The 27,760-nt window shown below is 38.0% G+C and overlaps 1 protein-coding gene across 2 annotated transcripts; it reads left to right on the top strand.

Annotated features, from left to right (window-relative positions):
• The first annotated feature begins 1,268 nt into the window (after positions 1-1,268).
• On the top strand, positions 1,269-21,410 carry LOC137294590 (lysosomal cobalamin transporter ABCD4-like). 2 transcript variants are annotated; one of them, XM_067825638.1, is made up of 18 exons: positions 1,269-1,331; positions 1,894-2,012; positions 2,187-2,314; positions 3,842-3,981; positions 4,369-4,485; positions 5,083-5,208; positions 5,833-5,978; positions 6,303-6,424; positions 6,710-6,801; positions 7,263-7,346; positions 8,318-8,424; positions 9,119-9,229; positions 10,159-10,238; positions 10,512-10,548; positions 15,400-15,493; positions 17,821-17,897; positions 18,696-18,904; positions 19,246-21,410. In XM_067825638.1, the coding sequence occupies exons 1-17, from the start codon at positions 1,288-1,290 to the stop codon at positions 18,890-18,892; spliced, it is 1,821 nt and encodes a 606-aa protein (XP_067681739.1). In that variant the 5' UTR covers positions 1,269-1,287; the 3' UTR covers positions 18,893-18,904; positions 19,246-21,410. The 2 variants fall into 2 exon arrangements, with proteins under 2 accessions (XP_067681739.1, XP_067681737.1); XM_067825636.1 differs by having other exon boundaries at positions 1,281-1,331; positions 8,273-8,424.
• The last annotated feature ends 6,350 nt before the right edge of the window (positions 21,411-27,760 follow it).

The raw sequence follows: 27,760 nt of genomic DNA, 5'->3' as shown, positions 1-27,760 counted from the left end.
GATATTTTCTAAAAGCCAACTTTGCCAAGAATGCACTATTGTAAATATTGTTTGTTATTTTCCCATCTATGTAAGCATTTTGTATTTGTATGCTTTCCGGGGACGGCGAGGTAGGCTAGTGGTTGGTGCGCCTCATCATCAAGCTGAAGTCCAGGGTTCTATTCCCAACGTGGATACAATGTGTGAAGCCCATTTCTGGTTTTCCCTGTCACGACATTGATGGGATATTGCTAGAAGTGGTGTAAAACTAAACTCATTCTCTTAGTCCTTTCTCACATGCCAGACCCGAGAAGATCCGGGGTAGAATACTATGCATGGTCCTCAGAAACTTGCCACAAAAGGCGACTATGCTTGTCGTAAGCGGCGATTATCGGGATCGGCTGGTCAGGCTCGCTGACTTGGTTGACACATGTCATGGGATCCCATTTGCGCGGATCGATGCTCATGTTTTCGATCACAGCATGGTTTGTTGATTATGAACAGACCGCATCCATGTACCTGGAACACTAAACTAAACTCGCTCAGTCTCACATTCCTTTGCTTCATTTTTATTCAAATAAGTCTTATGGTTATTCCACACAGCCTGCTTGCTTTAATTCTCTTGAAACAATTAATGTTGTTTGAGAGAAGAAAAAAACACACACACTCAGAATTTTCCGAAGTTTCCGTGTGAATGATCACAGGGGCTTGTATTGCTGAAAATAAAACATCCTGGGTCCAACATGCCTACACTGACATCCATGTACATATAAAGAAGGATGTTTATGGATATCAGTGTAGGCTTGTTGGACCCAGAATGTTTTATTTTCAGCAATACAAGCCCCTGTGGTTGGATGCATCAGACCAGAGACCATATAATAGATCTATTATATGGTCTCGGATCAGACATTTGACATTGTCTACACTTGGACAGAACAGGGTTTTAACTGTACGTGTATTTCTGGAGTGCATTCGATAGCAACATATAGGAAAGGAGCAATTGTGTGAATGGCGAATATTTCGCATGCATAGTATCACTAATAATCAGTGCGAATGGGGAACATTAAGTTACATAACATGAAAGGGTTTCAATTTTGGGTTGAAGAATATTAACTCGTCTGTCGTTTTGGGTACCGAGTGCTTTTAAATATTTTGACTATGGTCCTGTATCGTTTTTGGTACCCGCCCGGAAGTATACCTTACGGAAGTATTCCTATACCTTAGCCAGGACATACCTGTAGTACCTGGGTCGACAACGGCCCCCTTCGGCGGCACTGGCGGTCACCTGGAGTTGTCTTCCCCTTAATCATGTCGACTCAAGGAGGCCATGCTCACACGACCTCCGAGTCAACGTGAGTAGATATCAGTTTCTAAATTTTGACAAGCTGCCATATTTGTTCAGGGGCTTAGTAAGATGCAGACGTATCGACGTGAGCAGTTTCAAGCCAGCATTGGCAATATATATGTAGAAATTATTTTTAGAATGTCTTGCTCCGTGTAATAGATGAATTACCTCCCTTGCACCTTCAGTCTCTCAGGAAGGTAAACCTGTAAAACAGAATAGAAGAACATCCTCAGTACTTGGCATCACGTTTAGTTTACTGTTTATAACAATGAAATGCATTTGACAGACTTTTTTGTGATACCTACTTAAATGTTTAGGAGATTGATTGCTTCATTTATATTTTACAGCATTGAAATATTGTTATTTTGTTTGAATATCTTAAGGGCAGATCACTGAAATATGAATAATATTGTGAAATTATGTAAATAATATGATTCACATTTATTTAATAAATGCAGTTATTATGACTCAATCGATGACTGTAAAGAACCACTGAAGATGTTACTTGCTTAGAACTTTTGTATTTATTTTACAAACATATATACTTAGGTCTATGTTTTCTTTTACAGATATAGTTTTGATATTGTGTTCCTCAAACGATTCCTCCGACTGTTCTGTCTGATGTTTCCAAGATGGCTGAGTGTCACATCTCTGCTGAGTTTGTTTCTTCTTCTTCTGTCTCTCCTGGGTAAGTTAGCTTAAAGGCTTGTACATTAACTAGTCTTGTGGTCATTGCATTCTCTTGCCATGCTGAAGACCACTCTCACTCACTCACTCACTCACTCACTCACTCACTCACTTTATCATGGACTCATTACAGTTAAGGCACTAAGATGTATTTGCATATTGTTTGTATTTGCAGAGCAAGTGATCATCTACAACATTGGGCTTATCCCCAGCAAGTACTATGTAGTACTTGGAGACAAGGACGTGGACGGTTTTCGTTCCAACACAGTGACAGCAGTTTTACTAATTCTCGCTGAAGCTTTTGTAAGATATTTTGTTATTTATTTTGTTTGATTTAGCTAAGATTTTGAAGCAATATTAAATCACTCTTGTCCAACCCAGTATTGAAACATTTGCTGTGTACGTAAAGGGCATTTGGTTTGAGTACAAAGTGAGGAAAAGTTTGTATTAATAATCTTTTGTTGTGAGTAAAGTGTTAAATGTCCCTAATTATGGTTACTTGTGAGTGAACAGACATTTGGTAAAATTTAGTTTGAGTACTACAAATGGAAAATTATGCACTAATAATCTTTTGTTGTAAGTGTTTAATGTCCCTGCTTATGGTCACAACCAGCCAGTTATGCTCTAACTCTTGTACAGATTGCAGCACCATCTGCTGTTCATCGTTATGAATAATTTTGTTCTGGACATTTAAAGTCCTAATTTTGTGCACTGACTTTTTAGTGCCTGTTCGTATTGCATCTATTTCTTTTGCATAGTGACCTTCATTAGTGACGTTTATTTCTTTTTGATAATACATGTATTCAACTTTTATTGCAGACATTTGACCTTTATTGACAGTGAATGAACTATTAACCTGCATTCCAATTGATATAGCCTTTCACCAAATGGTCACCCACATGTTTAGTTTGCTACTTTTATTGCCCCAAAATGCAAAACAATGAGCCTATCATTCTGTTTCCAGTGTCTCATGCGAAACCTGAAAACTTTTATTCAGAGACCCTGTAGGTCTCGAGTAGTAGTTCATTGCATCCATTTGCTACTATCTCAGACTATCTTCTTAAAAGGGCCCACTTGCACAAAATTATCTGTGAGTGACAATTCTCATAGGTTCTTGTTAGAATATTGGTTTAGTACCAATATTTTAGTACCAAGATTGCATTTGCGCAAGTGGACCTGGCCTATCTCAAGGATGAGATAAAGACCTTTCTTTTCAGAATATACACTAGACTATAATCTAATTGAAGTAGCTGTATCTGTTTATTTGTTTATGATAAATGTATTATAGTGCATTGATTATGCACATATGTATTGAATTTAGTGGATATAACGATTATTCTTATTGCCCCTGCTGCTACTGCAGATACTGTTTCTGCTTAATACTTTTTCCCATTGAAACTAGTCTAAAGTGCATGAAATTGCTTAAAATACATGTTTCCCTCCCAAGATACCCTGGTGGAGGCGCCCTAGAACTCCACTGCTGAGAGATGATAATGCACTTTCTCTCACTTACCCAGTACATGTGTGGTACTAGGATCTGGGCTTTGACAAGGTATTACTCTTTGTCAGGTTCTTTAAGGGTTGTCACCTCTGCTACTACTACAAGCAAATGTTAGCAAAAGAACTTGCAATTTGGTCTGGAGATCATGGCAAATAGGAACTCAAAATATGAGTGGTTAGTCTTTGATTATTTGCTTTGACTTGAGGTGACACTTTACTATTTGGATATGCTAAGTGTGCAATGTGTTAAGATGTTTTAAGCAAGACTGCCACTACTATGATCCTAGGAACCTGCAATAACTCACTTGAATTTTATTCTCATATGTTCAGATGAAGAGCACCATCTTGTATGTTTCGTCGGTACTGTATGTGACGTGGAGGAGCTTGCTGACTGTTGCTCTACATCGTCACTACTTCTGTGACATCATCTACTACAGACTCAATGTGCTGGACAAAGCTGTAGATAACCCGTGTGTACTATGTTGTTTGTTACCATGGTTACAATGAAATATGAAACTCAGTTAATGTGTGTTGTTGATAAACTATGCAAAAAAGCAGAAAATCTGAAAGGTGTCTAAAACGACTGCTTGCCCATCAGTTCAACATTAGTAACATTATTGCCTGAGATGGCAATGAAAATGACCACTTGCAGTTTCTGTCAAATAATATCTTATGATCTTTAATCACCTTTAATCACCTTTAATTCCCTCACAACCATGATGACATGGGAAGTATGATCTGTACTGTGTGCAAACAACTCATTCCTTGATTTCTGACAGGTATCTTCTTCTAGTAAGCAGTGACTTCTCTATAGAGAAAACCTTAAAACACTGAATCTGCTTTTTTACATATTGTAGAGATCAAAGAATCACACAGGATGTGGACAAATTATGCAATTCCTTTAGTTTGATAATTGCCCCGCTGATCATCTCGCCTTTCACCATTGGCTACTATGTGAAACAAGCCGCAGATGGGTAAGTGCTCTTCATTATCATCAGGGGCCCCTTTCACAAAACTCTCGTAAGCCTAAGATCTCGTAACTTTTCTCATAGCATTCCTACTTCCTATGTTATGGTATAGGAGGTACAAATGCTACGAGAAAAGTTACGAGATCTTAGGCTTACGAGAGCTTTGTGAAAGGGGCCCCAGTTTTTATAGGGTTCTATCCTTGTAGTATAGATCCTTTCTGCAACATCTGCTCAGAAAACAGAAGGTCAATAGTTGTATCCTTAATTGTCATAGTTAAGACATTATTGGCTGAGTCATTAAACTGTCCTTTAGCTGGATATCCATGTTAAGCTGGTATCTGCATGTTCTAGTACAATGAAGCAGGTTATATTCCACATCAATACAATGCATTATGTGTCTTCCGCTGTAGATCAGGTCATCTGTTGGATTTTTCTGCACCGATAGTGTTTCTCCAACGAGTGTGGAATCAACAGATGAAGTCACCAGTTGGATATTGCGGCACCGAGAGTGTTTGTTAATCACTCTGTTGGATATTTCTGTACCAGGTCCGTTTCTTCAATGTGGGTGGATGTTATCAATGAATGCATATGTTGACATTTCAGGACTGGGTACCTGGGTCCAGTGAGTGTAGGGTTGTTCTTCATCTTGGCGACAGTCATCAACAAGTTCCTCATGTCCCCAGTGGTCCGGTTTGTCTTCCAGCAGGATAAGAAGGAGGGAGACTTCAGGTGAGCTTCACCATCATGCACCCCAGTTGCTGTGCAACAGCATTTGACGTTTCTTTGAAAGGATCATTTCCTAAACTGCCTTCGTCCATAGGGAAGGTACAATGTTCCAGGTGTTCATTGGAGAGAGTAAAATTATCACTGCTGACTTAATTAATGTACATTATTATTATTGTTGTTATTATCATAGGATATTTGTGTAGCGCACATATCCATGCAACTAGTGCTTGCTCAAGGCACAGGATTTTTTCCTTTGATCATTGGATGTCAGTCTCAACGGCACATGGTATCATAAGTCTCAACTCCCTTTGGCGTGTAACAATTCTTGCTGCCTCTGCGCGCACCAAGTTTATTGTGGCCTTCTCATCTTGTATGTGTATTCTTGGATAGCATTCAAATGATTATACTTCACTTGTTTCACAGTTTATATTATTATTGCATCCAAATTATTACAGTTGTAAAGTCGTGTTTTGTAATTATACTTAAAATATTTTGATCATACTTGTAAAAGTCATAAACTGCATTGTACATACTTGATACCATGTATTACAAATTCAAATCAGTTGTGCACAATATGATGGCTAAATGCACAATCTGTAGAAGGTCTTCTCTTCTCTTGTGATGCAGGTTCAAGCACATGCAGATACGAGTAAATGCCGAGTCTGCAGCTTTCTACAGGTCAGGAGTCATTGAGGAGAAGAAAACCAACCAGAAACTCCACTGTCTTATCAAAGTCCAGCATAAATTGATCCGCAGACAGTATGCGCTTAACTGTGAGTCTCACCACTACATGTAAGATATTCTTGGTTTAGCTCTAGTGTCCTCATAAAGATGATTTCAGGAAAGTGGAAAAAGTGAGAGAGATAGATCGCTGACTTAGTGTGCTGGCGATTGTGCCTGAGTCTGAAAGTATGGGTTGAAATCCCAGATAGGGCTCAACCCCTCTAACAGGTGCATCAGTCTGTATTTTACGGAGAAAGTGCCTTCGCAAATATAACATATGTTACACTGTTGGTTTTTATCCTTAGATATATCACTGTAATAGTGCTAAAATATGATGAAATGATATTTGAGAAGAAGGCTGCTTTGTATTTCAGTTTCCATCAAGGCGGCAGACTACCTGGGCAGTATTCTAAGCTACATCGCTATCGCTGTGCCCATCTTTGCTGAGAGCTATGACTCTTTGTCAGCCGCAGAACGGTCTGCTCTCATCAGCAAGGCATGTGCACAACACCTGGATATCTTTTGTTCTTTTAGCAATGGATAAAGAATTCATGGTATTATGAATTTGGGGTCCAAGTAATTGTGTTGATGGATTCAATAAGTAAAGTTAAATTCTTTCACAAATTGATTGAGTGTTTTATGATTGAGTTTGTGTTTAGTGACATGGAATATACTGATATATTCTCTCCAACTTGTTCAAAGCAATCCAGCTTTGTTCTTGTACCTCTACGTCCTGGTGCTTATATGTTGTTAAGTCACACTTCTTGTCTTTGTTGACCAGAATGCTTTTGTGACCATCTACCTCATCAGTTGTTTCACCAAGCTGATCGACCTGTCATCGCAGGTCACCAACATGGCTGGCAACGCTCACAGGTCAGTGGAGTCTACATGGTTCTTTAGTCATGTCACAGCAAGCCTGTTACCTTTAGCTTTCACAGCATCATGTTCCAAAGATTTGTCACTACCTGCCCTAGGAATCTGTTATAGCAGCAAAATCAGCATTTACATTTATTCCACTGTTTACATGGGCGCTTTAATGTCCTTGTTATGATTGTGTTTGTGTATTTACACTTCACATCAGTTTTGTCAAACACTCATTGTGCAATGACTATAGTTATTTCATGATCATAGTGCAGTGTATTTTTAGGTACCATGAAGAAAGAGTGGCTGACATGTGTTACTTTATGTGTAATGGAACCCCAAGTGGTTAAAGTGAGTGAGTTTATTTTTATGCCACACTCAGCAATATGTCAGCCATATGGCAACGGTCAGTAAATAATCGAGTCTGGACCAGACAACCCAGTGATCAGCATCACGAGCCTTGTTTGTTACAGGGTTGGTGAGTTGTTTGAAGTGCTGGGTCGGCTGAAGGATGCGCAGTCTGAGGACTATAGTTTTCTGGATGAAACCACGCCCAGGTGAGAACAGTGACTGACAGTTGCTGTAACTGATCTAATTTGGGAGATGGATGTTTGTTTGTTTGTTTGTTGGTTTGTTGGTTTGTTGGTTTGTTGGTTGGTTTTAATGCTGCACTCAGCGTTATTCCAGCTATATGGAGCAGTCTGTAAAAATCGAGTTTAGACCAGACAGTTAAGTATCATTAACATTGGTCTGCACAACTGAAGACCAGTTCTAACCCAGATCTTCATGGCTCTTGGGACATCTGGTGAATATAGTGTGTGAATTGTTCACAATGGGGATTTATATGGTGGTTTTATCTCTCTAAATCTCATTTCTCATCCTGTCAAAGACCTGTATTTGTTTACAGATAAACTCCAGAGAGATACTCTGTATTTCCTCATTGTTTGTAGATTGTATGCAATGTATGCTTCTATATCGCATCTTTCAAATATTTGGATTTTCAGCTGTCACTGATGTTACAGTTTAGAAAAACAAGTCATTTAAAAGAGAAGTCACTGATTACGGGAAAAACAAGTTACTAGAAAAACAAATGATCAACAGTTTGGTGACGGTTTATGTTCCTGTTAAATATCTTCTCCAGATCATTTTAGTGATCTGTGATTCTCTTAAACCACTCAAGGCAATATGACCGTCTCATTTCTACTACCGATGAAAGTTTAGATCAGTACATTCAGCTGAAACTGACTAGTCATGCGACATTCCACGATTGCATTGTGGTAATGTAAACATTGCAAACACCACCATGTCTCCGTAACTATGAGGTATTTTATCCTTCAGAAAACACAAAACATAATGTTTCCACCAGTGGTGTTAGCTGTGTGATGCAACTGCAAACCAATCTTTCACCGAAGCATCTTAGAATTTTAGATAAAAGCCACATATATCCCTCCCTTGTCTGTCTTGCACTTATCATCTGCTCCAGTTCCGATCTGATGCCTCTCTCTGACATTAACCTTGACTCTGACAGAGACTTCCAGGATGATTCAGAAAACACAGCTTCCCAGACAAACACAGCGCTCAGACTACAGGACGTCACATATGGTCCCCCAAAGTCAGCCCAAATATTGTGCAGAAGTAAGTACTACATGTCTGCCTGGTGGGCTCAAGGTGGATGATTTCATCCCTGTCTTACCACAAATGTTGAAAGATGGTATTTGTTTTCGCACAGCCTTATATTCTGCAATTATGCCATACAACTCACTTCAAGGTTATAGGTTTTAATGTAGCCAGTATACTGGGTGTGAATGTGAAAATGTACTTTTAGTCAAAACCATCATGTTCCTGGATTAGTGTGAACTGCTAAAACACATAACAGAACATATATGCAATAATCTTATCCCATTTCGTCTCACCTGACCTCTCCAGAAGATGAGTACAGAATGGTCTAGAATTTGCTACTTACCCCAATCCCAGCCTTCCTTCTCCACCCCACTCTCTGCTCTGGCCCACCCCACTCTCTGCTCTGGCCCAACAATGAATAGTAAATCATTGTAGCAATTGAAATGTAACAAGTAGTCACTGGGGGTGTATTTGAAGCTTAATAGCTCATTTTTAATACATGTACTTTCATTAAATGTCGGATTCATCCATTGATGCGACTGTCTAGCATCTGGGGCAAGTTCTCCTTTTATTGTCTCGTGTCCTTTATGTGTTTAAAATTTAATTTTCTTTCATCTACAAGATTTTTGTTCCTCAGTATCCTCTGATTACAGACATCATAACTAATCCTATGGTCTGTCTTTAAGCTTGTTCTCTTGGTTGTGTTTAGATCTGAATTTCCAACTTGAGAGTGGGATAAACATCCTTGTTACCGGAGACAGCGGATGTGGGAAGAGCTCATTGTTTCGTGTCATCAATGGCCTGTGGTCAAGCATTACTGGTACAATGCTTTTAATATCCTTTAGTTTACAAGAGAAAAAAATATGTCCACTTGGACTGATTTTTGGTATCATTATACTTAACTGATCAATAGCTTTGTTGAAAAGTTCAGTCACATGAAAAGAGTTAATAATACACTGAGTGGACCATTTCTGTGATTGTCAAGTGTCAGAAATAATATAAATAAATGTGTCTCGCCTACCGTGTCTGGGGCGCGGGGGGCAAGCTGACTAAGGCGCCAGGCTAGTGATCCAGCGAAGTGGAGGTGTCGGGATCAAGCCCACCTGTGACCGGATGTGAAAACCTTGGAGTCAGCATTGTGTGCAGACTCTTTCGGTGTTGTCACAACCCCTAGTGTGCAGTTCACAACCCTGTGCACTTAAAAGAACCCACGAATCCATTGGTATATGACCAGATGGTGGCCACATGAACACGTGCATACACCTAGTTGCAGGTACAGCAACGTGCCGTGAACTTGGACAAACTACTGTGACTATGTTTCCCAGTCCACCCAGCTGTGAATGGGTACCTCGTTAGGATGAGAGAGCCTCAGTAAACTTTGTGTGCCAAGTGGCAGCAAGAGTTGTATACTCCCCAGGGAGCTGAGATTGAAATACGATACTCTGTTGAGATTGACATACAGTGATCAAGGGAAACAATACCAGCGCCTTGAGCATGCACTAGTGCATGGATATGTGCGCTATATAAATATCCTATATCATATCATATCATATCATATCATATCATATCATATCATATCATAGATATGATATCATATCATATCATATCACATCACATATCATATATCATATCATATCATTAATATGACTTTTCAGTACCTTATAGTGTTTTTAAAATAAATACTTGTCTATTGTGAGATTTTTTTAATGGTACTGTCTACAACATCATGATCATGATGATGTCTTGCAGGACATGTAACCAAAGGATCCAAAGCTGTTTTCTACCTACCACAGAGGCCGTACTTTACTGATGGGACTCTCAGGGAACAGGTGTGTGCTTTTGAGTATTAAAGTATTAATTCTCGTGGTGAAAGTATGGAAAGTTTCAGTGGAAAGTAATGAAGTCCATTCTTTGAATAAAGATATCTTACAAGAAATGGAAATCTGCCGTATAAGTGTCATTGTATCATCATGTTGTCTCTGTTATGCAATTGTGTATTACATTGCCAGCTTTCATTAGATAAGAATTCATCATGAATTTGTATTTATATTATGAGTGAAAATATTCAAGTGTTTCTCTGAAGTTACCATTCTTTCTTGTAGATCATATATCCATTGAGGACTGATGAAAGTGTTCAGTGTGAGTAATGATAGTTTCTTGCTAAAACATTACATGTAAGATCGCTTATGCTGCTCACTGTTTAACTGTGTATTCTTCAGCAGACCACACTGGTTTCAGGACATGAAGACCGATGTTGACATACCATTCAAATAAAGTAGGGGATATTCCCTTTTGCGAGCATGCCACTAGCAAAGACCAGTGCATATGAGAAAAAGTAATACATGTCCATACAAATGAAACATATCCAAAGGAATGGAACAAATTGTCACATTTTCCCTTAATTTCTCTTCATCATCTGTTTCCTCCTTACCTTCATCATTTGCATTTTATCAGTCTTGTGAATCCAGTATCCCCTACTTTATTGAATGGTATATTATCGTGTGTGGAACTGAATCTGACTTAATTAGAGTGATTGTTTCTTATTTTATATTTGTACTTTTTGTGTATGTTTCTTTATATTACATAGAGACCTGTATGCCTATTATGTTGGTGTTATGTGTAAGTGAATCGTTAAGTTAAACATACCAGTATGCAAAATAGGCATAGAAAGGCATTTTTGTTCTGTGGATGCCAGTGAGACTATGTGCCACATGATATTCCTCTGCTGCGGAAAGGCAGATTGACAAAGTGAAGATCCTCAGGTAGGCAGGAACCTTTGAGGGTTGTGTTGTTTAGGGAAGGAAGGGAGGGAACTTTTGTAGAAAATCTGAAGCAGAAGAAATGTTGACCTGGAGTAGTGATATAATCATGGGAGGTGACTTTATAAGTTGTTCAGTAAGATGAATATGTTGTTCATTTGTCATGAAAGGGGACATGGGTTGATGTACCCTCGATGTTTGTTCGGTAAGATTAAAAAGTTGTTCAATGGTCACAAGGTGAGCATGGGTTGATGTACCCTTGATGTTTGTTCGGTAAGATAAATATGTTGTTGTTCACTGGTGACAAGGGGGACATGGGTTGATGTACCTTCGATGTTTGTTCAGTAAAATAAATGTGTTGTTCACTGGTCACGAGGGGGGCATGGGTTGATGTACCCTTGATGTTTGGTTGGTAAGATAAATATGTAGTTCACTGGTCACGAGGAGGGCATGGGTTGATGTACCCTCAATGTTTGGTCGATAAAAAAGTATGTTCACTGGTCACGAGGGGAGCATGGGTTGATGTACCCTTGATGTTTGGTTGGTAAGATAAATATGTTGTTCACTGGTCACGAGGGGGCATGGGTTGATGTACCCCTGATGTTTGTTCAGTGAGATAAATAAGTTGTACACATAAGTACCCTGAGGTACCAGTGAACAATGTATTTATCTTACCAAACACCTGAATGTTAATTTTGAATTGTTTGAGGCACAGGTACAAAACTTTCTAGATTTTAGAGACAAGAAAACAGATTTAGAGTTATTCCCCTTCCATTGATTTGCATTCATAAAACATTTGTAATTTCTGGGCATCATGCATAATTCAATGTTGTTCAGTATAAAGAATTCCTACAAAGTAAAGTACCAAATGAGTTTGGGTAGAGTACATAGAAATGTTACTTGTAAGCAGTGTACATTAAAAAATAATAGAAAAGTGTTCAGCCAATCAGAAAATGTCATTTAAATGTGAGATAAGATCAAATTCTTTGAATAGAATGTGGAAAATGTTTGGATTATTGTTTGTATGTTTCAGTGTGTATTTGTTGTGCTAGCTCATGTTTGTTGAAAGGGGATTGTAAATGCTGCACAGAAACACAATTAGCAAATTAGTGCTAACTGTTGATAGAGATGTCACCAAACATCTTTAAATCCTCTCTCGATTTCTGCTGACTTATTAGTGACACCATGTCTCTGGACTACTTTAAGCATTTTATTTTTCTGTGGAATATTGCCACCACTAACAGTTATTTTTGTAATGATGGCAAAAGATTATTGTCATCGAAACTATTCTTACAATGAGTTCTCAGAAATGGACCTGAGACAGCGCTGCCTCTGTTGCAACTAAATGCTTCCATTTCCAGTTATGCCACATTGGTTGTGAGAGATGACTCAATGGAATAGTGACGTACGTGTACCAGAGAAGACATCAGTGTATGAAATAAACCAAAAACCAAGCCAGAAAACACAGCTGGTAACTTCAAAATCTTACCAGCCCTAAATGGATTTAACCGAACCAGACACCAAAATATGGTGAATTTTCGCAAATGTATTAACATTTTGACCAGATCATTGGGCTGGCTTGCTGTAAATCTAGACCATCCATCAGAAATGCAACATGTCTGAGGTGGTTAGACGGGCCTTATTTCATACACTGGCATCATTCAGCTGTAATCTGTCTGACTTCATTTCCTCATAGTTCGGAGTTACAGTGTGTGAAGCCCTATCCTGGTGTCTGCTGTTATGTTTTGGAATATTGCTAAAAGCAGCATATAACAATCTTGACGCATCCATCATGATGACCTCATGATAACCAGCAGTGAGCACCCTAACTCATTTGTCTCTGCATTCTACCATGGTTATACAATACGTTTTTGCATGCTTGCTTGCCTCTTTTAGAAGTTATTTATTATATTTTGTCAAAGTATCTCTTACAGAATGACTGCATTTTTATCCCCACGGCTTGTAATGCAGGGGAATATAGTCGACACCTCATCTGTCTGTCCATCTGTCCATCCGCCCATCCGTAGTCATTTTGTTTCCGGAGCATAACTCCAAGACCAGGTTTTTGTTATTTATTATTTTCTTGGTTTCCATGGAAACATTTTGGACTTAGTCTCAAAAGTGAGAGGTGTGTTCCCATTTTCGATAAAAGGGATACGGACCTAGTCTAAACATTGAGGGATGGGCTTTGTTTCCAGAGCAGAACTGAAAACGTTCTTAATATCTGTCAGTAAAACTTGGTAGATATGTGTGGCAGACCCCAGAGTGGTGCCTTTTGGTATTTACAGGTTTCTGTGCTTTATTATTTTGTCGTTTTCCATGGACACATTTCGGACTTAGTCTCAGAATGGTCTGAGAATGGGCTTCGTTTGCAAAACTTGGCAAATTTGTGAGACCCTTAATAAAGTGGTGCCTTTTGCTGTTTACAGGTTTTTGTGGTTTATCATTTTCCCATTTTCCATAAAACGGATATGGACCTAGTCTAAACAGGGAGGGATGGGCTCTGTTTCTGGAGCCCAACTCGAAAACTTCTCAATATCTTTCAGCAAAACTTGCCAGATATGTGAGGCTGACCTTAAGGTGGTGCCTTTTGCTATGTGATTTATCATTACATTTACACCTATTTGTGTTAAGTTATTTATAGTTTATATCATGTACATATTATGTATGTATGTTTTATCAAAATGACTGTAATGAGAGGAAACTATGAGAAACAATTTGTCTGCCCACCCTCCTGTCCAAATCTAAGCATCTGAGAAGTGCACAGCAGTTAAGTGAGTGAGTGAGTGAGTTTAGTTTTACGTCGCACTTATCAATATTCCAGCTATATGGCGACGGTCTGTAAATAATCGAGTCTGGACCAGACAATCCAGTGATCAACAACATGAGCATCGATCTGCGCAATTGGGAACCGATGACATGTGTCAACCAAGTCAGCTAGTCTGACCACCCGATCCTGTTAGTCGGCTCTTACGACAAGCATAGTCACCTTTTATGGCAAGTATGGGTTGCTGAAGGCCTATTCTACCCCGGGACCTTCACGGGTCGCACAGCAGTTAAGTGTACATTTGTTGCTACTTAATTATGTCAGTGCATGTCAAGGACAACCAATACAAATGATTTTACTTGATTTACAACCACAAAAAGAATTAAATCTGGTCTAGTTGTTACCCAGAAGTTTAAAATAGTGTGATGTATCTAGGATTTATCTATTTATAAAACTTGAACAAATGGCAGATGGCAATGAGAGTGCATTGGTAAGTGAATTGAATATCGACTTATACAAGCATGGTAGGTCACAACAATGTAGCTGTTTACAATCTGTATCTAAAAATACTCTAACAATACTGTGTCCTTGGTTACAGAAGAAGTCAGTCATACAATGGACATGCAGTAAATTTTAAAAAGCCAAATTTGGCTGTTTTCACCTTACTTACATGTAATGGAATTTCCTTTGTGCTTTTGGAGGGAAAACCTCCCTGAATTTGTTTCAAGTTTCTTCACTAAGTGCCTCCATCCTGCATCATTTCAATCTTGCCTCCAACATCCAAATAACACTGCATGACATAGCTGAAATGCTGTTCAGAGCTTTAAATCAAAGTCTTTGACTCTTAACATACCAAGATTTGTATGTTGTTGGTATTATGGTATTTGTCCTCACAGTAAATTGTGTTGTATAAAGCATGATATCAACATATCAACACATTTTTATGAAATAATAGGTAGATTCAGAAAACAATTGATGATAAGGCTGACGCCCTAATCAAGAGTTACCTCCCTTGAAACAGAAACACTTGAACCAAGTTTAACCATTTACAGGTTCAAGATTGCAGCAGAAATACCGGGTCAGATTTGTTTGTTCATGATAGCTGCAGAAATACCGAGGTGGATCCAGGGAGAGTTGCCCCCTTTCCTCAAAAGAAAAATCCCTTATGAGTATTTCCCCCTAACCTTTGATCTTCTGTCTTCTGCCCCACCTTCGTACAAAATCCTGGATCCACCCCTGAAATATATGCAAGTGTGAATAATTATTATACATCGGTTGTATTCATTTGACTCTGTGAGTCATGTGCACTAAAATTTTAATTGTAAATGAAGGTATGTCTTAGGTACCAAGGTAGTTTGCATTAAGTTCGCCTTTGACCATTCACTTCCGTTTAAGAATGTCACTTTTCAGGTGTATTTCACCAGTATCAATGGAAATAATGTGGAGTTTCAACCTGTATTGCAGGTGATGACAAGATGTATCAGTATCTAGATGTGGTGGGTCTGCGATGCCTTGTTGACCGGATAGGGGGACTTGATGCTGCTGTAGACTGGAACTGGTGAGTGTTGTTACACTGAAAAGGCCATAGCAATATACTTTTGTCCTTGCCCAAAACAATATGGTTTTTTATCCTTACCATACTTGTGTGCCTCTTGTCTCTTTTATTTGACTGGTGATTTTCACTTTTTTAATGTGAGCAGAATAGAATAATAGAAGCAAAATTTTGACACCTGTTAAGTTTCAAGCACATAGATGCAAAAAAATTTTTTATGATATTTCAAGCAAGTAAACCTTCCTTTCCTTCATAAGTATCAGTGGGGTATTTAGTTATTTGCACATTTGTCACCTGCCTTTTTATCCCCTCGGCATGTAATGTGGGGTACATACTCGATGCCTCGTCTGTCTGTCCCTCCGTCCACCGTCTGTCCCCCCGTCCGTAATCATTTTCTTTCAGGAGCATAACTCGGAAACCATTCAATATTTTTAGACATAAAAATTGATAGATATAATAATCCCAACCTATAGTTGTGCCTTTTACTATTTACAGAGTTTTGCCATTTTTATTTTGTTGTTTTCTCCATGGAACATTTTGATGTTAGTCTACTGGTGGGGTGGGCTTTATTTCAGGAGCAGAACTCAAAAACTGTTCAATATTTTTCTGAAAATCTTGGTAGATATGTGTGGCAGATCCCAAGTGGTACCTTTTGGTATTTACAGTTTTTTTGTGATTTTTTTCTTCATTTCCAAAGCAGAACTAAAAAACCGTTCAATATTTTTATGCAAAACTTAGTAGATATACCAGTCACACCCTGAAGTACCTTTTGCTGTGTACAGGTTTTTGTGATTGATCATTTTCTTGGTTTCCATTTAAACGTTTCGGACTGCGTCTCAAAATGGAGGGATTGGCTTTGTTTCTGGAGCAGAACTCAAAAACCGTTCAGTATTTTTCTGTAAGACCCCAAAGTGGTACCTTGTGGTATTTACAGGTTTTAGTGATTTATTATTTTGTCGGTTGCCATGGAAATGTTTTGGACTTGGTCTCAAAATTGAGGGATGGGCTTCGTTTCCAGAGCAGAACTCAAAAACCATTCTCTATTTTTCTGCAAAACTTTGTAGATATATCAATCGGCACCTAAAGTGGTGCCTTTGCTATTTACAGGTTTTTATGATTTATTACTTTCTATTTTTCTATGGAAACGTTTCGGACTTAGTCTCAAAAGTTAGAGGTGTGTTTGTATCTGTCAGTAAAACTTGGTAGATATATGTAGCAGACCCCTAAGTGGTGCCTTTTGGTATTTACAGGTTTTTGTGATTTGTGATTTTGTAGGTTTCCATGGACATGATTCGGACTTCGTTTCCGGAGCACAACTCGAAAACCATTTCATATCTTTCAAAAGATCTTGGTAGACATATAAGACAGATCTTGAAATGGTGACTTTTTCTGATTACAGATATATGGCATTTATGTTTTTCGTGAATTCCATGGAAACAATTCATAATTTGTCTAAAAACAATAAGTAATTGTCAGATGATTTGTCCTTTCAAACATGAGGTGGCTGGGGGGATATGTCATCTTCTGATGACTCTTGTTACTGTTCTGTATGTGTTCTTCGCAATGCTAGTCACTTACAGACCCCTCTAGCAAACTATCAGTACCACAGCCACAGCTCCTTACAGTGAGAGGAAGGCAACTCTTCTTCCAGCTTAATTTGTTACTTCCCTCTGTACTGTCATGTAACCATCTATGTATGAGATAAAAGGATGAAATTTATAGATGTCAACTTCTGTTTTAAGAGGAACACAACATTTCGGAGTATGTTCATCAGGTGCTGACTTCTAAATGCCTTTCAAAGATTTCTTTCAAACACATTCTTCTCTGTAGTTTTCATACATATAACTTAGATTTGATTTATGGAGTGCATAAGTGATAACACATGTATAATTCTCAATTATGCCATGCATTCTTCGGTTTGTAGGTGCATTTGGTCCAGGGCAACTATTGTTTGTTGTAAGCATCAGCAACAGTGGATCATTGGTCCAACTATTTGGATCATTACCCATGATTTGAGTCACTTGTTTCGGCGATGAATACAAAGAATTATTTTGACTACATATTTAACTTGATGTGTACGAATTAGCAAACCTGACCACCCAATCCCGTTAGTTGCTTTTTATGGCAAGCATGAGTTGCTGAAGGCCTATTCTACCCCAGGACCTTTACGGGTCCATAGTTGCGATGAGGATTTTTATATTTTTTCTGTACAAATCTGGTAGCCCCTCTTTCAATACTTGGGACAAAACAAATAGCCCCCCCACGCATTCTATGTATCCAACCCCCACCCCCAAATTTACTTAGTTCAAATTTGTCATCTTGTTGTCCACCAGGTATGATGAGCTGTCCCCAGGAGAGATGCAGAGGCTGGCCTTTGTCAGACTGTTCTATCATCAGCCTCCTTTCGCAGGTTAGATGTAATTTTAGTTTCAACATTTGCTTGTTGTCAGCGTTTCCTGTGTTTTCTTTCGCTCTCACCGAAAATGGGTACAACACTACTAATGCATCTGAAGAAATTATGGACACTAATATGTGGTTAACAATTCATAATAGTCATCTTTTAATGAAGGCCAAATTTTTAGTGTCTTATGTGTTTTTGTTATTTAAATCAGAAATGTTGTGAAAATGGTCTCATAGAAACATTGTCATACTCAGTTTGGAGTTACTTCCCTTTATTTACTGAACACAAATAACAAAGGATTCAGTATTTAAAGTCCACGGAACTTACAGCTGATCACATTGTCAGTATAACATCAGAGATTTTCTGATTCAATAATGGCAGAACTAAGCATTCATGTGCATTCAGAATATTTCACATTTATGATAGTAAATTATTACAAATAATATGATGCTAATTAAAAGGAACATGAATTGAAAAAGTGGTGAGGATTCAGGGATAAGTCCTGACTAAAAGAATGTAACGCTGAGAAATCTAGTAAAGTGGTAGGCAGTGAAGGTGTTAAAGGTCCAAATTATTAAGGTAATTAATTTTTTTATTTTTTAATTATTTTTATGTTTTTTCTTACTGAAATTTCATTTAGCTTAACTCCAGCCTAAGAAGTCACACACAGAATTTCACTTGTGCTCTAAAAAGTGAAGTTCTAACCCTGGTAACCCCAACTACTGTCCTTGGCTTACATTGATGTGATTGTCCTTTTGGGATAATGTTTGTGTGACAACTTCTCTCAGTGGATGTTTATGTTATCAGCGTTAGATGAATCCACGAGTCAGATCGGTGTGGACCTTGAGGAACAGCTGTATCAGCTGTGCAGTGAGCTGAACATCACTGTGATGAGTGTAGGACACAGAGACAGTGTGCGGAAATTCCATGACATGGAGCTACACCTGGATGGACGAGGCGGCTGGATCATGACACCAATCAAGAATGATGCCATCAACTCGTGATGGTCAATACTGGTACATGTCATTTGTGAATAATGTGGGGTAGAAAAGGTCCTTAACAGCCAATGTATGTTGGAATCTACTAGAATGATGGGCGAGAGTTTGCAATGGCTGGTCCAGTTACACAGAGCAAGGCACAGTGAGGTAGCCTAGTGGTTAAAGCGTTGGCTCATCAGAGTTTGATTTCCCTCATGGGTAAATTGTGTGAAACCCATATCTGGTGTTCCCCGCTCATATATTTTTGGAATATTGCTAAAAGCAGCATAAAAGCCAACTCACTCAATCACTCAATAATAATATGATAGTGGTAGTGGTTCTGTAAATGTCTCAGACAACCTCTCTCTGTTTGCCTTCAGAAAGCCAGGAAACAACAGCCCCAAGGAAACAGTTCCAGCCACTCATCTCTCAAGACCAGACATTTAAGCATTATCATTTTAACTAATTAGAGTTGGCAATCAGTCTGTCACATTTTCATTGTATGCTCTTTTGTCTCAAATGTTTGTTTTGTTGAAACATTGATTTAATTTATTAAGGTTTATTTTATTTAGATTTGATCTGAATTAAATGTTAATATTGTTTCTCAAAAAGTGCTATAAATGTGGTTGTTGTCATTGTTTTAATGTGTTTGTACTTCTCGATCTGTCATTAACCCAATCACTGAAAACTTTAATTCATTATCCAGTAATAACTCGCATAACAGACTAGATGGCTGCAGTATCAACTGGCTTCGTGGATAACAACTTTTTGTTTTCGGATTGTGACATTAGAGTACAGATTCCTACACCATTGTGGTGTTTGACAGTACAAGAGTCTGTATCCAATTGTTATCCGTGAAGCTTGTGAATATTGTACTTGCTAACTGCTAACTTCTACAATTTCACTCAAAGAAACAGATTTCTTCAATGGAGAGATCTCCCAGCAAAGCTAACTGCCTTTATGTGAGTTGAAACAAAGATTGCTGCATTTTTAAACATATGTTCATAAATGTTTGATCATTTATATGAAATATATTGTCAATATTGTCAGTGTATCAGTTAAATGATGAAATAAGAATTTTTGATAGTTGCTCATCTGACAGATATATATTTTAATATGACTTAGAAAAGATGATACTATAATTTCACAAGGGCTGCAACGATTAGGTTTGATTGATTGAAAATTGATTCTGACACCTTTCGAGTTTCTAGAACCCTTACCACTATTTCGATTCAGTATTTGAATGCTTATTTAAATTATTACCCACCAGCCAGCAGGTAAGTTTGACTCCGCCTCAAGCAGTTTCAAGTGCTGAAGCAAGGTGAAACCTGATTGGTTGACCCTGGGTCAATCATCCAATTAGGAGATAAAGATCATGTGGTAGCCAATTTCCTTGTTTTATTGAGGGCTTGAAGCACAGGAATATTTCATTTGAAACCTCCACAGTCTTTATCAACATTGTAAACACAAAAGTAAACCAAAAGGCCCACATGGGATTTACTGTCTGCTCTCATTGATATCAAGTACAGGTACAGCAGTGAAGTGGCCACTGGCTAGCTGTTTCATCTGGTTCCCATGGTAGCATCTGGAGCTGCTCATTTGTAACATCATGCAATGGTGTGTGCAATATTTGTACATGTCAATATGGAGTGAAAAGTCTTCCTATATCCAGGAATCAAATACATTTGATCATGTTTTTCAGCCAGTCAGAACATGGTGACTTTGGGTTTACAATGAGAATTCTTGTTGAGTAGACACCGTCAAGTTGACGATGTCTTTCATGCTTCAAAACCTGACTGTGGGAGTTCAATGAAATCTATGGTTTTTTTCACTTGTTTGTAAGAACTGAATTGAAAATGATCAAATCGAGGGTTCAGTATTGAAATTCAAAACGAATCAAACTCTGGGTAAATCATTGCAGCCATAGATTTCTCATTGCTGAATATCATCTGCCATAAAAGATTAACTATAGTGGTCATAGATTTATGAGATCCTTCATATTTCTTTGTTATCAGAATTCATGAAAAACATATCAGGAAACAGTGTATAAAGTAAGATCTGTCCGACAGCCTGTAGCCTGGTATCTTTTGGTCTTGGCTTCCAACTTTTGGAAGTGTTTGTTTAAATTTGCCATTTAAATAGACAAATTATTTGGCTTTTCAAACTTTTTTCATACAATGCTGGAAGATAAATCAAGTGATACAAGTAACTTGAATTATTTAATTTGTCCTTGTTTGTTTACCAGACTGTTAGCGAGGGAAGATGCTATTTTAATTTTGTGGAATGTGTATTCTAGTTTAGAGTGAGAATGTGTGAAACTGAGTCAAATATCTATTTTTTTCATGATAAGCATGGCATGAAATGAATGCTTTAACTGATGCAAGTACAACTGAGTACAAAGACCATCTGGACCAAGTTACACTGACTATACAATGTAGCTTGTATGTTCAGTTTCAGACTTTTGTTTCTGCGATGAGATTAATTTTTCAGGTGTGCTGTCTGCTATTCATGCCTTTAATTTGAAATAAACAAGTCCCAACAGGTATTGTTATCAAAGTATTCTCTGGACTTTAGGTACCCTGAAAGTTTTTGGTTTTGAGATTGATTCCCTTGTATTCATGTATTTGTTAAGTATTTTCTGCATTACTATTTCATTAGTATTTGGAACTTACCGAGTGTGTTCAGCGTCAGTCAAGTCAGTGTATTCAATCAAATACAGAGCTTATAGGAATCTGACTTTGATTGAAATTGTTTGATTTTTAGTCCGTCCCCAAGACTGTCTACAAATTGTTCGATGTTAGGCCATCCCCAAGACTGTCTACAAATTGTTTGATGTTTAGACTGTCCCCAAGACTGTCTACAAAATGTTTGATGTTTAGACTGTCCCCAAGACTGTCTACAAAATGTTTAATGTTTAGACTGTCCCCAAGACTGTCTACAAAATGTTTGATGTTTAGACTGTCCCCAAGACATCTACAATACACTTTTAGTGGTACATTTGTCTGTTTTAATGAGGGTAATGTGCCTGTTCTCTTCTAGAACAGTCAGCATGGACTGTATGAACCCCAGAGAAGGACAGTAAAGTGATCTCACATTGATCTCTTGACTGCGATGATAATAATGTGGTGTCTATCATTGGAAGTCTAATGTGGTTTCTTAGTAATTTAGTTTGTTATTTTGATTTTCATTAGTTTTAGTTTTATTCATGACATTCAGCACAAGCCACTCAGCTAAAACAAAAATCTGTATTACTACTTGCAACATATGTCATATTTGGGATTTCACTTTCTGTATTACTACTTGTCCCTACCCAGTGGAGTGAATTTTATTTCTTCAAAGATATATTTGACTCATGCATTAAGAAAGAAAGATGTGCCTTGACATAAAGATAACAGAAATCATTTATCTCAAAACTTTATTTTCCACACTCTCCTTCCCCTTTGTTTTATTGCATGTGTATAAGGTATGCAGAATTTCATATATGTATGTTGCTCGATTTCAAATATATGGAATAATCAAGATTTTCTCTCTCTTAACCTTCATTTATGTTATTTTCGTGTATTGTAATTTCTCATTCCACTGTAAGTGAGTGGCCTCATTTGCAGAGCAGTATTATTTGTCTCTGTGCACCTAGCTTTTGCGTCCTGCTCATGTATGTTTAGTGCACAGATACTGCACTGGCCTGGCTCCCATGCAGAGGTAATAGTAATAAATCCTGGGTATGAAGCTCACAAAAATTTCATCCAGACCACAGGTTAGATGTAAAGCTTGCCAGCCCTGACCAAAACTTACCTGCCCACAAAATATATTCATATGCATGTCCAAATTGTAGCCCGACTGTCAGGAAGGTGAATATTGAGAGTCACTTTTGAAAAAAAACGACATCCATTTGGTTGAGCAGGCAGGTGTTTCAAACACTGATAGCAGTAAGGCTATATCTTGCAGACCATCTTGTGAAATGGTGATAATAATCTGACAAATTATCTACCAGACCAGTCTTAAAAACATGTAAGTAGTGTAGGGGCAAATAACTACATTTTTTTTTCCCAGGCATTCAGCTATCAGTATGTCTGAATGATCTAATTATGCATTGTAATTATAGGGAAATTAAGCATTGTTGCACCGAGTTCAACTTCAGATAATAGCATATACGTGTATTGGTTGCAGTGGACAAAAAGTCTGATAAGATCGTTTTTGTCATATTATAAAATCATGACATGAACAGTGTCCAACTGGTTAAATCTAGTCCAGTAATGTGTTGACTGTGTGGAGAAATGTGTATGTATGTTGACTAGTAAATGATCACATAAGACCAATAGAGGTCATGTCAGAAGGCTTTCTCCGTCCAACCAGTGTGTAACTGTGTGATGTCATTGTGATGTCAGTAAGATGTCAGTGTGGAAGGTTACATTTGTAGCATTTCCTTGCAGAGAATTGAATGTATGACCTCCCAGAAGTGGTAGGTGAGCTACAGAACCTGTTGTTGAACACATTGTATCTGTGCTATGTTCTTCAATGAGCAGAGTGAGTTCTTGAAGAGTTCACCTTAGAAACAGGTATCAATATATTGGATAATGAAAAAATATTAATGAAATTTTAAGACTGTGAATTTTTACCATTTGAGGGGATTAGCATCTATTTTATGTTTATAGATTTGGCTGACAGTAATAATATAGTATTAAAATATCATGAATATGTTCTGTTAATATTTGTATCACTCTGTTAATTAGTTAGCAATATACAGTGTAGCACTGTTGAGTTGACCTTCGAAATGTTAAACACATGGCTTTCACAAATACAGCCATTATCCTTGTATGTGTATTCATTGTTCATAGTTGTGCTGTTCTACAGCTCAAATACCTCGAAACATTCAGCTAGGTCCCTTCAACATTGATGCAACTGTGTTTCACTATGAATACATAACAACTGCAAAATTTATTCAGAGTTAAACTTAGAAACAACAGGCTTGCTTTGGTACAACCTCGTCAGCTGTAGAATCTGATTGCCAGACAGGGACTTCAGTGCAGAAAAGGTCACTTTCAGTGTTAACTGTACATTTTTAGCTTGGTGTTGTTTGTTATTTAATATGTGTTGTGTAATTACTGGCCCAGTTCAAGAAGGCAATTATATAGCTATTCTGTCATGAATCTATCATAATATGAGGTTTATGATTGTTTAAGTCTTGTGATGGCTTTGTGAAACAAGGCCCCGGTTTTGATATTTTTCTGTTAAATGAACTTCCTAGTTGTTGACATGCCCTTGACTGGCATTGCAGTGTTTGTAACTGTGCTTATTCTTTCATAATGTATCAGCACAGATGAATGTCCTCTCCATTTGAGCTCATGTGAACCTTTAAGTGGTATCTGTACTCTCAATGGGTTCTTGATCTGGCAGGCCATGAGAATTGTGTTCACTGATCATCTTCTGTTGAGCAGGATTAGTTGGTCTATTCATAATGTAACTTTGTCTGCAGAGATTAGGAAGTTGGCTATAAAACTGTAGCCTGCTTTTGAAATTTACAGCTTTATAAAAGATGGCTCTTGATTCCAGGTGAGTCAGACAAAGTATGATTAAAACTGTCATTGTCATTCAGTCCACTGCCCAACAAAATATCAGTCACAGGATAGCAAGTCAGCAGCAACTTCTGAGACTGCATATGATCAACAGAATTAACCAATCAAATTCCATCTTTCATAAGACTTGGTTTGGTTCAAATGATTGGAATATCTGATAAAAGAATTAATTCTATGTGCAAAATACTCATTATGTCGGAAAGGGCATGTTAAATCTCAAAATCATTATCATCAAAGAATTTGTCAAAGAAAACATTTGCATTCCAAGTCTCACATTGTGCATGTGGATTGCAGTTCAATTCCTAAGTTGATTGATCAAAAACATGAAAAGATCTGAGAAATTTTTCCATGCCAAGTTGACAGTACACATGCTTTTCGAAACCATATTATTTATGAGCTTGATGTTTATGGCTTTAATTGATTTCAGTTTGATTGTCGGACTTATTACTCCAGTCAAAACAAAACTGAGAAATTAGGGGACCTTTATGGTCATTTTACTCCCTTACCTCAGGGATATGTTCAACACTGACATGATCTTCAATCCATGCCAGGACATTTGTATCGAGTGATCTGTTTTAGGCTTGTCTGCTTGGTATGTGTTTAGATTTGAAATTAGTTGATGATTGTGGTGTTGGTGGGAACATGGTGGTGCGTGGATTTCATTCCACATAATTGCATGATGTTTTATATTAGTCTACACTAGATACTCAGGGTATATCAAACACTCACTCTCAGAATTCAAGCAACATTTCCTGCAGAAGGGTCATTACATGAGGTAGTTAAAAGGTAAGGTTGAAGGTCAAACATTGCCCACAGCCCCAAACAAGGGCAATCTGTGCAATGATTTGGGAACAACTCTGTATTGGTAGCCATTGACGCAGGATGAACTTGGTGCTGATCAGATTCTTGTGCCAATATATTCCTCAGGATTCCTGAAAGAACTACTAGCATATTTGCCAGCAGCATGTTTTGTTCTTTCAGTTATACCATATTCTCACCAAGTGTGTTCAAGTTTACATTCCAAATGAATTTCCCTTATTATTTCATCATCATAGTTCATCAACCCAACAGATTAGCCTATCTCATGGAATGTAAGGGTATGTTATCTGATCACATGTCAATTCAGGAAAATGGTATATAGGTATCTGTATGAACACAACTCTGAATATCCTGAGTTTTGCTGTTGTATAAATGTTATAATAGTTCGTACATCTGACAATCAGTTACTGGCAGGTGTTACATTATGAAATGAATTCAGTTACGCTGACATCTATGTGTGTTTTGTTTTAGCAGGTCCCATTCTGATATAACCATCATTCATTCATTCAGACAATGTATTTTATAGTAAGCTGTTCATCTTTTGCCTGTGAAAATCAGATATTTTCTGTAGTCATCATAGAATTGTCATTACTCAAAACATATAATAATCTGTTCAGCACCTCATTCAGCAATATTGCAGCTGCATTCTGGTGATCATCCAGTGTGAACCAGACAATCGAGTGATTGACCTCAAAAGCATTGATCTCCAATTGGGAAACGACTCCTTATGAAGAGTTTAGTGTTGTAGTGTCACTATATACTGTTTTACTCATACATTTGAAGTATCTACTTTGTGAAGAGCAAACAAGAGGTTAAACAATTGTTGTGAGGTAATTAGGAGATAAACATCATGTGTTCGCCAATTTCCATGGTGTTACTGAGTATTTGAAGCACAGGAATTCATTTGGAACTTAGCTAGAGGTTTCAAATGAAATATTCGTGTACTTCAAATACTAAATAACTCCCAAATTTGGCCAACACATGATGTTTATTGACATTGTAAACACAAAAGTAAACTAAAAGGTCCACATGGGTTTTACTGTCTGCACTCATTGACATCAAGTACGGGTACAGTACTGAAGTGTCATCAGCTAGCTGTTTCATCTTGTTCCCATGGTAGCATCTGGAGCTGCTCATTTGTAACATCATTCTGACTTTACATCACTATATGATTTGAATGACGTCACCACTGCTGACAACACAACAATTCAATTATGTGCGAAATTTGCACTGTCAATACTAAGCAAATAATCTTGCAATATTGGGGAATTGATTGGCATTATATCTATAAGCAAATCCAGTTGTGCTTAAATCATCAGGACCAGGGGAACAGTATGAATGCTCGACACATCCATGAATATAGAAATTAAGATAAATATCAGGAAAATCAGCAGGGACCAAGAAATATGTTCAACACATCTGTCAGTATAGAAATATAAGGAAACCAGCAGGGACTCAGGGATGAGTACAGCACAACTGAGAATTTGTTTTAACCGAGTTCAAGACATTGGGGTTCGACTGTATTTAAATAGTAAATGCAGTAACACTGTCGCCATAATACTGTAGCAATGGTACTACTGTCCCAAGGTCTAGATTTCCATTTTGTGACATGACCAAGCTTGTCCTATCCATGATATATGTCCTGTGTATTAGGTTCAGTTGAAAGCTATGACAGTATTAGTGTACTGAAGGAGGCTGAGATACGTTCATTGGTCATGTCAAGACTATTGTGGGACTGTGTCTCCAGGTTCTCAGCACCACAAATGTCAGAGATCTGCATCATTCTTTCCTCTCACTTAAAGCTGACATGCCATGATGCAGCATAAATTATGTTAAAAGTGGCTTGCTCATCCATTGTGAACCAGTTTTAGAAAGAGATCCAAATGCCTCCATAAGAGCAGTGTTTCCATAGGCTATTGCCTGGGTTGACACACTGATCTCAGGGCCATGATTGTTAGGTTGTTAGTCTCTCCTTCCAGTATGGGAGTGATCAGCTGAGTATTAAGATCACTGGCCAGGACTGGAACCAATTATCCAATGTAAGAAGAGTGAGGTTAGTCTTACACTGCTCTCAGCAGTATTCCAGTTGCATTGTCACAGTCTGTAGATAATCAAGTCTGGTCCAGACAATCCAGTGATCAACAACATGAGAATTGATGTACACAATGTGGATACAGTGACATGTCTACTAAGTCAGCAAGTCTGACTACTATCCATCATCAGCCTTTGAAGATCTGGGTTAGACCAGGTCTTCAGCAACCCATCCTTGCCACAAAAGGCGACTATGCTTGTCATAACTAATGGAATCCAGTGGTCAGTCTCACTGACTTGGTTGACACATCACTGGTTCCTAATTGCATAGATCAATGCTGATGATGTTGATCACTGGATTGTCTGGTCCAGACTTGATTATTTACAGACTGCTGCCATATAGCTGGAATATTACTGAGTGTGGTGTAAAACTAAACTCACTCGCTCACCCATCATCTAAGTTACCCATCTG

This window comes from Haliotis asinina, chromosome 8, assembly GCF_037392515.1.
Source record: "Haliotis asinina isolate JCU_RB_2024 chromosome 8, JCU_Hal_asi_v2, whole genome shotgun sequence".
NCBI classification, from domain to species: domain Eukaryota; kingdom Metazoa; phylum Mollusca; class Gastropoda; order Lepetellida; family Haliotidae; genus Haliotis; species Haliotis asinina.
This window is presented reverse-complemented; position numbering and strand designations above follow the sequence as displayed.